At 36.7% G+C, this 15,152-nt stretch overlaps 1 protein-coding gene across 1 annotated transcript; it reads left to right on the top strand.

Annotated features, from left to right (window-relative positions):
• The first annotated feature begins 890 nt into the window (after window positions 1-890).
• Window positions 891-14,759, top strand: LOC131144061 (UDP-galactose/UDP-glucose transporter 3). Its single transcript, XM_058092408.1, has 7 exons — window positions 891-1,291; window positions 1,942-2,039; window positions 2,150-2,280; window positions 10,537-10,567; window positions 11,096-11,199; window positions 11,397-11,518; window positions 14,045-14,759. The coding sequence occupies exons 1-7, from the start codon at window positions 1,188-1,190 to the stop codon at window positions 14,451-14,453; spliced, it is 999 nt and encodes a 332-aa protein (XP_057948391.1). The 5' UTR covers window positions 891-1,187; the 3' UTR covers window positions 14,454-14,759.
• Window positions 14,760-15,152: the final 393 nt, after the last annotated feature.

The following is a 15,152-nucleotide window of genomic DNA, read 5'->3' as shown; positions in this document are numbered from 1 at the left end:
AGAAACAACATGTACAAAAAATAAAAGTTGTTGAGATGCGAATGTTGAGATAGATGAGTGGTTTAATATTAAAAGATAAAGTAAGAAATGAATAATATATACAATAATTTAGGCACAACACTGATTGAAAATAAGATAAAGAAGAGACAGTTTAGATGAATTGAGCATTTGAAATGCAGGTCTAGTAAAACAATTATAAGGAGAAGTGAATTAGTTATTGTGTCTGACATGAAAAGATGTAGGGGTAGGTTTAAAATAACTTTGAGGTAGTGAGAAAGAATTTAATAACCTTTAATCTAATGGAGGATAATGCTCTTGATCGAATGAATTGACGGAAAATGATTCATGTAACTGACCCCACCTAACGAGATTTAAAACTTATTATTGTTGTTGTACTTATCTTAAAATAGTTTGAAATTACATATTATTTTTTTAAAAAATAATTTTTTAGAAAATATTTATAGAAAAGTACTTATCTTACAGTAGTTTGAGATTATATCTTTTAAAAATAATTTTTAAAAAGTATTTATATTTTTAAAATTAAAAATTATTTATATTTTTAGATTTGAAAATATTTTAAAATTTTAAAATTATTTTCTAAATAAACACTTATTTGAATGTAAACTAAGTTAAAATTAAATTTAGGTAAATTTAAATAAAATACCTTATAGTTGTGTGCAAATTGTAAACCTAAATGCGAATGTTATTAGTTCATACATACTGTTAAACACAGCTTTATCTATTTGGAGTGATATCGGTTTAATTAAAATTTTCACATAAGCAAGACTTTTAACTTGTCTTTTTAAATGCCACCCCCGCCCCACTGCCAAGAGTAACACGCTCTATATTTATAAAAAAAAAAAAGAAAAAGAAAAAATCTTCTTCTCCCGGGAAAAGCCAGGCTACGTGTTTTCGGTTGCGCATCCAATCGGAACGCTTACAGAGTCATCGAGGCCAATAGTAGAGAGCCGCGTGGACTGGCCACGTGGTTTCGCCCCCTCTTATAACACCAACGAAACTCCTCCTCCTCGTCCAGGAGGCGTCCCGGTCGTTACGTTGGCGGATTCACCCTGCCTGCTCCTACTCTGCTCCTGCGCCTGCGTTCCGCATTCCGTCGTCTCAGAGGACCACCGGGAACTCGGCCTACCTCGCCGGATCTGGTGATTCCGGCGAATTTTCAGCCGATAATGGAGGTTCACGGCACAGGGCTTCGCCGTGTATTTTTGCTGGCCTTCTGCGTGGCGGGGATTTGGTCTGCCTATATCTACCAAGGTGTTCTTCAAGAAACTGTGTAAGTCTTTCTACACCTTACTTGATCCAATAATTTTTTTTTTGGTTGTATCGTCTTTCGGCAATTCGCCGTGTTTTTTTATTTTATTTTATTTTAAATTTTGTATTTCCTCAATGGAATTTTTAGAGTTATTTTGCGTTTGGAACTGTTCCGATTTAGGGTTGATTTGAATGTGCGAAGTCCTACTGTTGGATTTTCGCATGTTATCACAGCAGTCCGTTAAAATCACATTAGAAAAGGAATCATCCATTGAAAATAATTTTCATCGAACATATATTTGTACTTGATGAATTTAGGGATTAACGTGCACACTTGTACTGGAAGCAATTGGCTACAATTGCGCATTGCTTCTGGATATAATTTCACCGAAGTGGCTACTTTCAACTATCTTTTAGAAGTGGGACTAGTTCTCAAAATTTTGGGAGGCTGAGCATTGCCTTTAAATTGTGTAGTTCTTAGATTTAGATGCATTTATTTGGATGAACATATGATATATATTTTTGTTTATACTTTTGGTGGTTAGCAGTCTCCTGGTGTAACCATTACCGGTTTACTGATGACGGTTGAGTGTTACTATTTACTAACGTGATGGCATTGTTATTATTATTATTATTATTATTATTATTATTATTTTTTTTTTTTTGGTTCAGGTCCACCAAACGATTTGGTGCAGACAGGAAGAGGTTTGAACACCTTGCATTCCTCAACTTGGCACAGAATGTAGTTTGTTTAATCTGGTCATTTGTTAGTGAGTTCTTCTGCACACACCTCTCTCTCTCTCTCTCTCTCTCTGGTTTGTTTTTTTGAAGTGGAGCGATTCATCTAAAACTTAGTCTCTGTTGTGCCTCTTTTAAACAGTGATAAAGCTTTGGTCCAGAAGTAGTACTGGTGGTGCTCCTTGGTGGACGTACTGGAGTGCTGGCATTACAAACACCATTGGCCCAGCTATGGGAATTGAAGCATTAAAGTATATTAGTTACCCAGCTCAGGCATGTCTTCCTTTCTTACTCTGACCAGTCTTTCTTCTTTTTTGTTACCATTGCTATGTATCTTTTATTGTCAACTAGGAAGTGCAAGCTTTAAAGGTGTTTGCATGGTAAAAAGTTTGGCGTATTTTGACATATTTTTTCAAGGAGTCCTATGCTAACATGGCTTTTCATTTAAGGGTTGGAAAATTAGCTGATTTAACTCTTAACAATTTGATCATAGCTGACTTGCAACATATATTTAGCATAAGGTATATATTCATTAACAATTCTTGTATAGGACTGGATCCCCCTAAGGCCACTTCCTCCCCTTATTCATGGAGAACAATGAAAAGATGAAGTCTTGGGTTACCTTGGAGGAAGCTTACTTGAAAAAAGCGCATATAACCTTTCTTTTCTTTTTCGTATTTTATTCACATCTAATGTCTTATTCTTCTACTTCACAGCATCCCTTAATGGCTCTGTTTAAATGAAAATGACTATCTCACAAATTCAGTCATTTTTTTGTTGATTGAATACAATATCAAGTTTATTTATAGTGTCTGTTTTTGAAACTAGGAAACATAGTATCATTGATAAAATTATGTGATCTTTCATGATTCAGTACAATACTTGAAATCATTTTGATTTGATTGGTAACATAAGACTGCCATGTGAGTTAACAAATTTATTTTAAATAGATTTTGTTTCCAGCTTTATCTAAATCTTGCTTGAATACTATCCACCCAGTAACTGATTCGATCTTATAGGTTTGGAAAAAATCCAATTCTTAATTGAACCATTGAGGATGTGGTTTGGGTCAATGTGATTATCGGGTGGGCTGGTTTGGTTTGTGATGTATTAAAGAAAAAAGACACAGAGGAATGTGGCGTAAGAGTTTTAAAAAATATAATAACATTTGTTACATTTAAAACACTACTTGATGTCATTCAAGTTAAAAATAATAGATAAGTAGACTTCTTATAAAAAAAGTAAAAACAATAATATTAATGTACCAATATGATGTAACATAATAAGTACTTTACAATATAAAGAAGTTTTAAACGTAATCAAAGACATATTATGTCTATTTTCTAATATGCATATTGCCTTTGATCGGGTGAATTGATGAAAAAGGATTCGAATGGCCGACCCCACCTAGCGGACTTGTGGCTTGTTGTTGTCGTTGTTGTCTAACAAGCATACTATTAGTCATGTAAAATCATAAATTCAAAATAAGTCCATTGTTTACTAGAAGGGCCAAAATACCACCATATCCAAAACCATTATTACAATAGAAATAAAATTGAGAACATAAAAATTAAAACACTCCAAAATGTGCCAATCTTGCAGTCCATCCTATGCATTCTTTCATAGGTCCCTAGTATTTGTTGACTCTTATTGTTATTATTTTTTTACATATATGTATTTGTTGAGAATTTCACTTAGGAATTTGTCCCACATTGGAAAAATTGAGTGGATGATGAGTATTTATATACTTGGTTACGCCCAAGACACAATAGGTTTAAGATTTTGGGTCAAGTTGGTGCTTACCCATGTGTATCAAGCCTATCTATGGGCTCCTCTGATACTAAAAAGTGGTATCAGAGCCAACGGTTTGTAACTCTAGGCGAGCGAAATCATAAAAGTTGAGACATAAATCTAATTTTCCCGACGTGCTAACAGTTGGAAGACCAAGTGTGTAACCGAGGCCAATAAGGATCATCTAGGCTTGGAAGATGGATCCGAATAGGGTCAAGACATGCGAGGTAGGATTGGTTTGGAGGCACATGGAATGCAATCCAAGACACATAAGGCACGGTGGTAAGGCTCACTTGAGCAACTGTTGGAGAATTAAGCTTACTCCCATGAGGGAGACGGATTTTGTTCAAGGTGTGGAAGCAATTAAGGCTACGGATGTGGTCTCCTTTTGTTCCTAGGCCATTATTGCCTTCAAATGAAAGAAAAATAAGGCAACATATGATAGATAAGTTCATTAATGCTCCATAACAATTTGTCCCACTTATGAATTATTGTAAATTATTGCAATAATGCACGGAGAGTGGAAAGACACCATAATTGCAAGCCAACAATAATAGTGGGTGGAAGACCACTGCGCACAAATCTCCACCTTTGTCTTCAATTATCCATAATTTCATCTCTGCTGCTCTCCTTTATGTCCCTCATTTGATGTGAACTCCAATCAAGTCTAGGCAATGCATGAACTTGCTAACTGGAACTGACTTGGTCAACATATCTATCGGATTATCTACTAAAGAAATCTTTATATGGCCTAAAACAGTCGCCTAGACAGTGGTATAAATGGTTTGACAATTTTTTATGCTTGAAAATGATTATTCTAGGAGTAAGTATGATAGCTGTGTGTATTACAAGAAACTCGCAGATGGGCTATTTATTTATTTGCTTTTGTATGTTGATGACATGTTGATTGCTTGTAAGAACATGTTAGAAATTAACCTTCTTAAAGCTCAGTTGAGTGCAGAGTTTAAAATAAAGAATTTGGGAGCTGCGAAGAAAATTCTGGGAATAGAGATCTACTGAGATAGAAAAATAGGCATTTTGTTTTTGTCACAGAAAAAGTACATAGAGAAAGTGCTAGAGCATTTTGGCATGCAAAATGCAAAGTCTGTTACAACTCCATTAGCATCTCATTTTAGATTCTCATTGGCTTTGTCACCGCAGGCTGAGGAGGAGGTGGAGTACCTGACTAAAGCCCCTTATTCTAGTGTAGTTAGCAATCTCATGTATGCAATGGTATGCACTAGACCAGATATTTCACAAGCTGTCAGTGTTGTAAGCAGGTACATGGCGAATCCTGGAAAAGTCCATTGGCAAGCTGTAAAGTGGATTATGCACTTCCTTAAAGGTACGACTGATGTAGGCTTGGTGTATAGGAGTATCAAAGATGTTGAAGGAAGTATCAACGGATTTTGTCGACTCAGATTATGCTGGAGATCTTGATAAACGAAGGTTGCTCACCGGGTATGTGTTCACTTTATACCGATGTACTCTCATTTGGAAAGCAAATTTATAATCCATTGTTGCTTTTTCAACCAATGAAGCAGAGTACATTGCCGCAACAAAAGCAGTAAAAGAAGCTATCTGGCTTCAAGGATTAGTTAGTGAGCTGGGTATAATTAAAGGAGACAACAGTCTAGTGTGATAGTCAAAGTGCGATCCATTTGAAGAGGAACCCTATGTTTCATGAAAGAACCAAACATATTGATGTCTAGATGCACTTTATCAGAGATGTTGTCACACAAGGAATTGTTAAAGTTGATAAGATTTCTACAGCAGATAATCTGGTAGATATGTTGACCAAGTCAGTTCCAGTTAGCAAGTTTAGGCATTGCCTGGACTTGATTGAAGTTCACATCAAATGAGGAACATAGAGGAGAAAGTAGAGATGGAATTATGGATAATTGAAGCTAAAGGTGGAGATTTGTGCGCAGTGGTCTTCCACCCACCATTATTGTTGGCTTGTAATCATGGTGCCTTTCCACTCTTCGTGCATTATTGCAATAATTTACAATAATTCATAAGTGGGACAAATTGTTATGGAGCATTAATGAACTTGTCTGCCACATATTGCCTTGTTTTTCTTTTATTTGAAGGCAATAATGGCATAGGAACAAAAGGAGGCCACATCCGTAGCCTTAATTGCTTCCACACCTCGACATTTATAAATACCATGGAGCATTCCCAATTCAATCATCAGAAGAAGTAACCTTTGTGGTTTTCTGAGTGTTATAAAAGGGTGTAAAAGGGGTTTTGGTATTTTGAGTGAGCAAGTAACAAATGCTTAAGCATCCATTATCTACTCAATTTCACATCAAATGAGGGACATAGAGGAGAGCAGCAGAGATGAAATTATGGATAATTGAAGCCAAAGGTGGAGATTTGTGTGTAGTGATCTTCCACCCACTATTACTGTTGGCTTGCAATTATGGTGTCTTTCCACTCTCCGTGCATTATTGCAATAATTTAGAATAATTCATAAGTGGGACAAATTGTTATGGAACATTAATGAACTTGTCTGCCACATGTTGCCTTGTTTTTCTTTTATTTGAAGGCAATAATGGCATAGGAACAAAAGGAGGCCACATCCGTAGCCTTAATTGCTTCCACACCTTGACATTTGTAAATACCATGGAGCATTCCCAATTCGATCATCGGAAGAAGCAACCTTTATGGTTTTCTGAGTGTTATAAAAGGGTGTAAAAGGGGTTTTGGTATTTTGAGTGAGTGAGTAACAAATGCTTTTGTAAATTTTACAGTTCATAGTGAATCATTCTTGCTGCTCTCCTTTCGTGGACATAGGACCACGTTAAATCTTTGTGTCTCTTTCTTGTCTTTAATTTTTTTTTTTTGCACAATTAATTTCTCCATATCAACATTTTATTTCTTCAAATTGGTATCAGAGCTATGGCTACTGCCAAATATGATGTGGAGAAATTTAATGGAGAAATGATTTTAGTCAGTGGTGGGTCAAGATGCGGGCTCTACTTGTTCATCAAGGTTTGGCGAAAGCCTTGAAGGGAAGAGAAACGTTGTTAGAGACTCAGACAGAGGGCGAAAAAGATGAGATCATGGAGAAAGCACACAATGCCATTTTATTGTGCTTGGGAGATGAAATTTTGTGAGAAGTGTCCGAAGAAACTTTAGCTGCTAAGCTATGGTTGAAATTGGAAAGTTTGTTCATGACGAAGTCACTCACAAATCGACTGTATTTGAAGAAAAAATTGTATACTCTTCAAATGCAAGGAGGAAAGCCCATGAAAGAGCACCTAGATGATTTTAACAAAATTATTCTTGATCTAAAGAATATAGATGTTAAAATCGAAGACAAAGACCAAGCAATTATTTTGTTGTGTTCCTTGCCAAATTCTTGCGAACACTTCATCGATACCATGATGTATGGCCACAAAACTCTTACCATGGAGGAAGTCAAAGCAGCATTAAACTCAAAAGAGTTGAAGAAAAGAGTATTGCAAAGCAGATATGAACGTTCAGCAGAGAGTCTTGTCGCAAGGGGAAGAACAAATAAAAGGATTCAAGAAGGTGGAAAAGTCAGATTTTGGGCAAAGTCAAAGAGAAGGATAAGACTTCCGAATCTGGAGATGTGGTTGTAGCAGATGGCTATGACAGTGCGGATGTTCTTATAGTCTCAGAACATGACTCAAGCGGCGAGTGGATTCTTGATTCCGGGTGTTCATATCACATATGTCCCAATAAGGATTGGTTTACTACCTACCAATCCTTAGATGGGGGCATGGTGCTACTAGGCAATAATGTGGCTTGCAAAGTTGTCGGTATTGGCTCAGTCAGAATCAAGATGTTTGACGGGATCATGAGAACATTAACAGATGTCAGACATGTTTCAGAATTGAAGAAGAACTTGATCTCTTTGGGTACGCTTGATTTGAAAGTTTATAGCTACAAAGGTGAAGGTGGAGCTATAAGAATTTCTAAAGCGCACTTATTGCGATGAAAAGGAAGAAAGCCAACACCCTTTACATGCTATAAGGAAGCACAGTTACAGGAATTGCTGCTGTATTATCAAGTTCAGAATCTAATGTCACCAAATTATGGCATATGCAGTTGGGGCATATCAGTGAAAGGGGTTTAGCCGAGTTGAGCAAGCAAGGACTACTTTGTGGACAAGAAGTTGGAAAGTTAGATTTTTGTGAGCACCATGTATTTGGAAAACAGTGTCGGGTGAAGTTCAACATTGCTATTCATCGGACAAAGGGTACCTTGGATTATATCCATGCAGATTTATGGGGTCCTTCTCAAGTTGCTTTTCATGGTGGTGGCAACTATATGTTAACTTTCATTGATAATTATTCAAGGAAGGTTTCGATCTTTATTCTGAAGCAAAAAGATAAATTCTTTGGCAAGTTCAAAGAGTGGAAAGCTTTGATCGAAAAGTAGATTGGAAAGCAGATCAAGCGACTAAGGACTGAAAATGGTTTGGAGCTTTGTGGTGGCGAATTCGAAAAGTTCTACAAGGATCTTGGTATTGTCAGACTGTACAGTGAGACACACTTCACAACAAAATGGGCTAGCGGAACGGATGAACAAAACTCTGCTAGAGTTAGCTAGATGCATGTTGTCTAATGCCGGATTATCAAAAGAGTTCTAGGCTAAAGCTGTCAACACAACTTGTTATTTGGTTAACAGATGTCCATCTTCGGCCATTCATTTCAAGACTCTTGAAGAGGTATGGTCGAATATCCTTACTAATTATGAAAATTTAAAAATTTTCGGTTGTCTTGCTTATGCTTATGTGAACAAAGGAAAACTTGAGCTAAGGGTGATGAAATGCATTTTTCTCAGATATCCTGATGGTGTGAAAGGGTACAAGTTATGGTATCTAGCTAAAAGAAAATGCATTATCAGCAGGGATGTGACTTTCAATGAAGCTGAGATGCTGAAGCCTCAAAAGGAGCCATTAGAAGAAAATAAAGACCCCAATGTCACGAAGAAGGTGGAGCTTGAGGTGGAGCCATCAAAGAAAACTCAGTTGACCAGGAAGAAGAGCAAACTTAAGGGGAGGAAATAGATACACCACAATTGCAGCACTATTAGTTGGTTAAAGATAGGCAAAGGAGAGAGATAAAACCTCCTCAAAGGTATGGCTATGTAGACTTGGTTTCATATGCTCTAAATGTTGCTGATGAAATTATGGATAATTGAAGCCAAAGGTGGAGATTTGTGCGCAGTGGTGTTCCACGCACCATTATTGTTGGCTTGCAATTATGGTGTCTTTCCACTCTCCGTGCATTATTGCAATAATTTTCAATAATTTATAAGTGGGACAAATTGTTATGGAGCATTAATGAACTTGTCTGCCACATGTTGCCTTGTATTTCTTTTATTTGAAGGCAATAATGGCATACGAACAAAAGGAGGCCACATCCGCAGCCTTAATTGCTTCCACACCTTGAACATAATCTGTCTCCCTCATGGGATTCTATCTTCGGAAGAAGAAGTAACCTTTGTGGTTTTTAGAGTGTTATAAAAGGGTGTAATAGGGGTTTTGGTATTCTGAGTGAGCAAGTGATTAATGCTCTTGTAAATTTTACAATTCATAGTGAATCATTCTCGCTACTCTCCTTCCGTCGACATAGGCAATTTGCCAAACCACGTTAAATCTTTGTGTCCCTTTCTTGCCTTTATTTTTTTCTCGCACAATTAATTTCTCCATATCCACATTTTATTTCTACAACATTAGAGGTAGGTCAGGTTGAGTCGGGTAGGTTAGAGTGTTAGACGCTAAACCCCTAAATTGGCCTATAGAGTCGGTTTATGAAAAATGAGAAACTGCCAACCAAACCATAAACCATTTGAAAACTGATTTTTTTGGGTTGGTTAGGTTCAATGGGTTGTTGAAGAAGACCCATAGAATTGACATTCTTATACTAGATTTATGAGTTTTTGAATTATATCTAGTCCAAGTATTTTGTTGGCCTGATAAACCCAATGGTTTCCCTCAGCTGCGTCCAGGCTTTAAATGTGTTTTGCATGTATTTGTGCATCTGCACACAATTACGTGCAAGCGTACATACATAATACATAACTCACATGAATGAGTGCACACAACACACAGATATACATAATACTTAAAATTTTGTGAGCAGATAGATTGCTTAAAAGGCTCACCCTTTTGTTTATTTTGGTGGAACAGTTGATTTCATTATGTTAGTGTCACTTTTGTCTCTTGTGCTTTTTTTTTGGTCATGAAAAATTTAACCAACTGCCAACCACATCAGCTCAGGGAAGAGTAGATGTTTTGAAAGTCCCTGACCTAGGGCTAGGCAGTGACATTAGTATTACGTGCTTATTTCTTGGCATTACGTCTTAAACAAATACTTCTAGAGTCAGAAATTAGCATTTATTAAACTTTCTTTGGATTCTTGTAGATTGTACACCTATCTTGTGAGTATAATACTTAAAAGAATTCCTAGGGAGGCAAGTAAGAAATATAGAGCTGCAATTCTTTTAGGGTTTTGTACTGCAGACTTCACTCCAAGTATCTTCCTTATCTACTCATTTTAGTCAAAATATCCTATAGGTTGTTTTTCAATAACTGGGGTGATTAGATGAATCACTGTCATAAACATGATGACTGAATTTTCTTCTTGTCATGTATTACTCACATTTATCTGAAATATCAGCAAAGATATATACTGTTTTTATAGTGTAATTGCTAAGGCTACTAGTGCTGAATGCTATTGGTGCTTTTCTTATTTGCAGGTCCTGGCAAAATCATCAAAAATGATTCCAGGTGAATTATTTTTTTTATTCATAATACGTCACTGAAATGAACACGCTTTTAGTCAGTTAGATTGTTTGGGTTTTCATCAACCACCCTTGATAAATCTGTGCTCAAAATGATGTCTGTGGCTATTTTGGTCTTCTATTCAATATGTTTTGTAAATGACTTCCAAAGAGTTTCTATTTAACATGGGAAGAAAATTTTGACAGAGAAACATGCCTGATATCATTTCCTCATTTGACAAAATTTGTATTTGGTTGTTTTTCATGAAAATGACAAAAGCAAGAGTCGTAACTGGGTTCTGTGATCTGTATCCTGTTTGGTTCACATGCGCACGTGTGCGCACACACGCACGAAACATGTTTATGCTTTTGAGATGTTCAGTGGTAAAGACTTTCCAATGCCTTGCTCCTTGTGTCAATCATGGCAGAATTATTCACGTCATATGTTGTGGTTTTATTTGTTTGTTCTCATTAAAAGTTCCACAGTGGTTGTGTTTTAGTGGTTAACTAATGGCTTTTACCCCCTGGTATGCAGTGATGCTGATGGGAACACTAGTTTATGGTATTAGATACACTTTTCCTGAGTACATTTGTACTCTCCTTGTTGCCGGAGGAGTCTCTACATTTGCACTTTTAAAGGTGAGGATATATCCATAAGCCAATAATTTTGGAAGAGCAGAGTTAGGTTTTTGTATTTATTTGATCTTTTGATTATGTTTGCTTATATTTGCTAATGAAACTTAACAAAACTGATTTTTGAGGCTAAATGTTCACTACTATTGTATCTTTGTTCCAACATCTATGCTTTTCTAATGTTGTGTTTGACTTAATTTTAGACTAGCTCAAAGACCATCAGCAAGCTGGCCCACCCAAATGCACCCCTTGGATATGGCTTGTGTTTCCTGAACCTTGCATTTGATGGATTCACAAATGCTACTCAAGACTCAATAACAGCAAGGTATTCTTTAGTGAAACTTTTGCTATTTTAAATTTGTTCAAAACTGTTTTGAAGGTATTTGAAAATCTATGATTCCAACTATAGTTGTTTTTTTCAAATTATTTCATATATATACAGCCATACAGAGCAACAATCTACTACAGGAAAATGGTTTTATGTTTGATCAATACGTTCAATTTGTTTTTTGACTGACAATAGATATTTTATTGCATTCCTGTATAATATCACCATTTCTGGGTTATATTTTAGTGGACTTTTCTCTTTAAAGTATCCCATTTTAGTATTGAGGCCAAACCAAATCACAGAAAGAACATCTATTGTTGTGCTTATTATTCATCAAAAATTGAAATGACCTGCAGCGAAAGCCTATTCTTTATTAAACCATCACTTGTTTCTGACCAACCTTCAATAGAAATTATTTGTAGAAAATAGACCAGGCAGATTTTTGCTTGCAGGCAGTAAACTAATGCAAGTTAGTGTTCAAATTTGGCAAAATTGGGGATCTTAGCTGTTGAAAAGCAAGGACATCAAACCATGAGTTCTTAATACCAGCAATGCATGGGAAGCCCAATAACTTTTGAGAGAATTACAATGAATAATATAATATGAATATTTACAGAGAAAAGCAAAAATATAATAATAGAAACTAACATTGCCTTACATAAATAGCCAACTGAGTGAAAAAAATATAGACAAGGAGTCCTTTATATGGCGGGAGGCTGGGAGCCCTCTGACAACCTTGTAAATAGCTTTGTAGTCTCCATGGACTCCATATACCTTCCAATGCCTACTTACTGTTTTATGCATGGAAAAAATGTTGCTGTCGTAACTTAAATGACTCCATGGCATCACTTCAAAAGCATAATATCCAATGAACAATGCATAATAATCATGACAACACTTTTCACATATCCTCATCTCTTTCGTTTATCTTCTCTTAATGGCTCTCCTATCTTTTTTCCACTTGCAAGAGAGTGGACTTTCTTGGGATTTTTCATTTTGCAAGGAACCTTAACAACAGAGTTATTAATGAGCTTGCCCTTTTGATCAATGTGCTTCATTCTTTTCAGTTCCAGTCATGGAGTGATAAAAGAGTTTGGGGTTTAGATTCTTTGGGCTTTTTTCTTGTATTCTTTATTTTCTAATTTGACTCATGTCCCTAATGCTTCTCAATTTGCCCCTTACTCCCCTCATTTGAGAAGCTAAAGTTCCATCTAAGGTTGAAGCCTTTTTGTGGATATTGATAACAATCTAGGATAAAAAAATACCAATAACTTGCTCTAGAAATGAAGACCTTACAAGGCTCTACCACCTGATGTGTGCATCTGTTGTTTCAGGAGTGGAGAGACTCTCACTTTTTCTTACATTGTCACTCTCTTGGTCCCTTTGGACAAATTGTTTGGAGTTTCTAGGGAGAGTTGGGTTTGCCCATCTTCCTTGGAGGCACTTTGCTAAGGTTTTGGAAAGGGTTTGGAGAGAGGCTCTGTTGCAGTGCTCAATTATGGCTATCTTTTGGTGTATTTGGTTGGAGAGAGATGCCATAATTTTTAAGAACTTGACACCTCTCTTAACTTTTGGATCATAATTGTGCTTTTAGTGCCATTGTGGGTTTTAGTGAATGGCTTCTTTCATCAGCTTCCTCTGGCGGATTTACAATGGGACTCCTGGCTTTGCTGGAGTAGAGCTGATTTGTAATCTTTGTTTTCTGGAGTTTTTATTTTGCTCCTTTTCTTTTGTTTTGGACGGATATCTTATCCTCCTTTTTTATCTTCCTTTTTCTTATTGGTAGTATTTTCCTCTCTCTCTCTCTCTCTAACAAATTTCTTTCTATATATATATAATCATGGCTACACTGGAGTTTTTATGACAGAAGGAGAATTAGATTTCAGAAGGGATTTAGAACATTATAGTAGCATCTGAGCAAAACAAAAGTAAAAAATTGCATGAGGGTAACTCCAACCCCTTCGCAGATCATTCAAAGAAACTCTCCCAAAGACGGTGGAAGCTGCAGCCTAAAGTGGAGCATCTTCCCTTATCTCAAAGCAATCCTAGTGTAACTTGGTCCTTAAAAGATTATATGATTCCTCTCTTTACTAAGAATCCAAAGGACTGCAAACCAAGCACATTGCTGTAACACCTTTCCTTGTTTACTCTTCGCCAAAATCCCAAAACTTCATCTACAAATACTTCTACGTTTAAGATGTGGAAGGATTAATTTGATGAGATGTATTACTGAAGTCGAGAGGAAGAAACTTGGTGCGTATTATGTTTTTGGTGCAGGGTGGGGAAACATTTCAAGAAGTGGATTCCATAGATCTCCCTATAAAATACGAGTTCTTTATAGCTCAGCAAGCTTTTGTTTCATCAAATATTTGCAATATTGAATTGAATGTTTGCTCCATTTAATTTCATGATGTACCATGCATGTATGCTCCACTGCTCCCTATACTTTACATTGGTGAATCTCATGTTGTAATTGCCCGTATGCCACCACTCTTATTAATTATTTTGCTTCCTCTTGGTCAGGTACCCGAAGACAAGTGCTTGGGATATAATGCTGGGGATGAATTTATGGGGCACGATATACAACATGGTCTACATGTTTGGTTGGCCACATGGCAGTGGTTTTGAGGCAGTCCAATTCTGCAAGCAGCATCCTGAGGCAGCATGGGACATTCTTCTTTTTTGCCTATGTGGTGCAGTGGGTCAGAATTTCATCTTCTTAACCATAAGCCGATTTGGTTCCCTTGCTAACACCACCATCACCACTACCAGAAAATTTGTCAGCATTGTTGTGTCTTCACTGCTCAGTGGAAATCCCCTCTCGGCGAAGCAATGGGGAAGTGTGTTTATGGTCTTCACTGGGTTGTCATACCAGATTTACCTCAAATGGAGGAAGTTGCGGAGAGTGCAGAAGAAGAGAAAGCCTATGTGAAGAGGATTAATTTGAATTTAATTCTCCCGGCATCATTTTATTTTTCCTCTTTGTTATAATCAGTGTAAGCGTGTAACGATAAGGTCCAAACCCTCACCAAAGTTCAGAGAATTATTAGGAGAGTGTAATTGAGGAAATCATATATTAACTTAAAAGTAGACAGTAGAAGTTTTGGCCTGCTTTTCTTCTCACGCCAAACGTAAATGTCGTTATTTTGAATGCAATCCAGGCCATATGGTGTGGATTACTGTATTGTAGCTGTCATTTAAAGCAACAGTAAAATTATTTGCAAAGTAATTTGGATTATGCTGTCCTGTGTGCAAGCAAGTGGATTTGGCACGTGATAAACCAATGCAATGTTATGCCATTTATTTAAACAGGAAAAATTTTACCAATTTGGCTTTGTGAATGCTGCAAGCCCAGAGCTCCATGAATGTGAAAATCCCAACAATGCTTGTCGGAAGGCATATGCCTGGCGATTTTGGATCCCAACTCCAACTGATACATGGTTTTCTTTGTTCGTGCCAATGACTTAATCCCTATGGAGTTCCAGCAACTACAAACTGGAGACCCTGGCAGAATTCAGTTCTGCCCTCCCTAGTCATTACCTTTTTTTTTTTTTTTTTGTTTTCTTTTTCTGGCAAGGAGGCTGTGTTGTTTTATGTGTTTATTCTATACTTGCATGGTGTAGACACCTAA

The sequence above is a fragment of the Malania oleifera genome, chromosome 12 (assembly GCF_029873635.1).
Source record: "Malania oleifera isolate guangnan ecotype guangnan chromosome 12, ASM2987363v1, whole genome shotgun sequence".
NCBI classification, from domain to species: Eukaryota; Viridiplantae; Streptophyta; class Magnoliopsida; order Santalales; family Ximeniaceae; genus Malania; species Malania oleifera.
The sequence above is the reverse complement of the archived record's forward strand: the minus strand, read 5'-3'. Positions and strand labels throughout refer to the sequence as shown.

What these genes read in the sequence shown, in the direction of transcription:
- LOC131144061 (XM_058092408.1), top strand. Translation starts at nt 1,188, where the DNA reads ATGGAGGTTCACGGCACAGGGCTTCGCCGTGTATTTTTGCTGGCCTTC. An exon ending in TTTAATCTGGTCATTTGTTA is followed by an intron (nt 2,040 to 2,149) that starts GTGAGTTCTTCT and finishes TCTTTTAAACAG; the next exon opens with TGATAAAGCTTTGGTCCAGA. An exon ending in ATATTAGTTACCCAGCTCAG is followed by an intron (nt 2,281 to 10,536) that starts GCATGTCTTCCT and finishes TCTTATTTGCAG; the next exon opens with GTCCTGGCAAAATCATCAAA.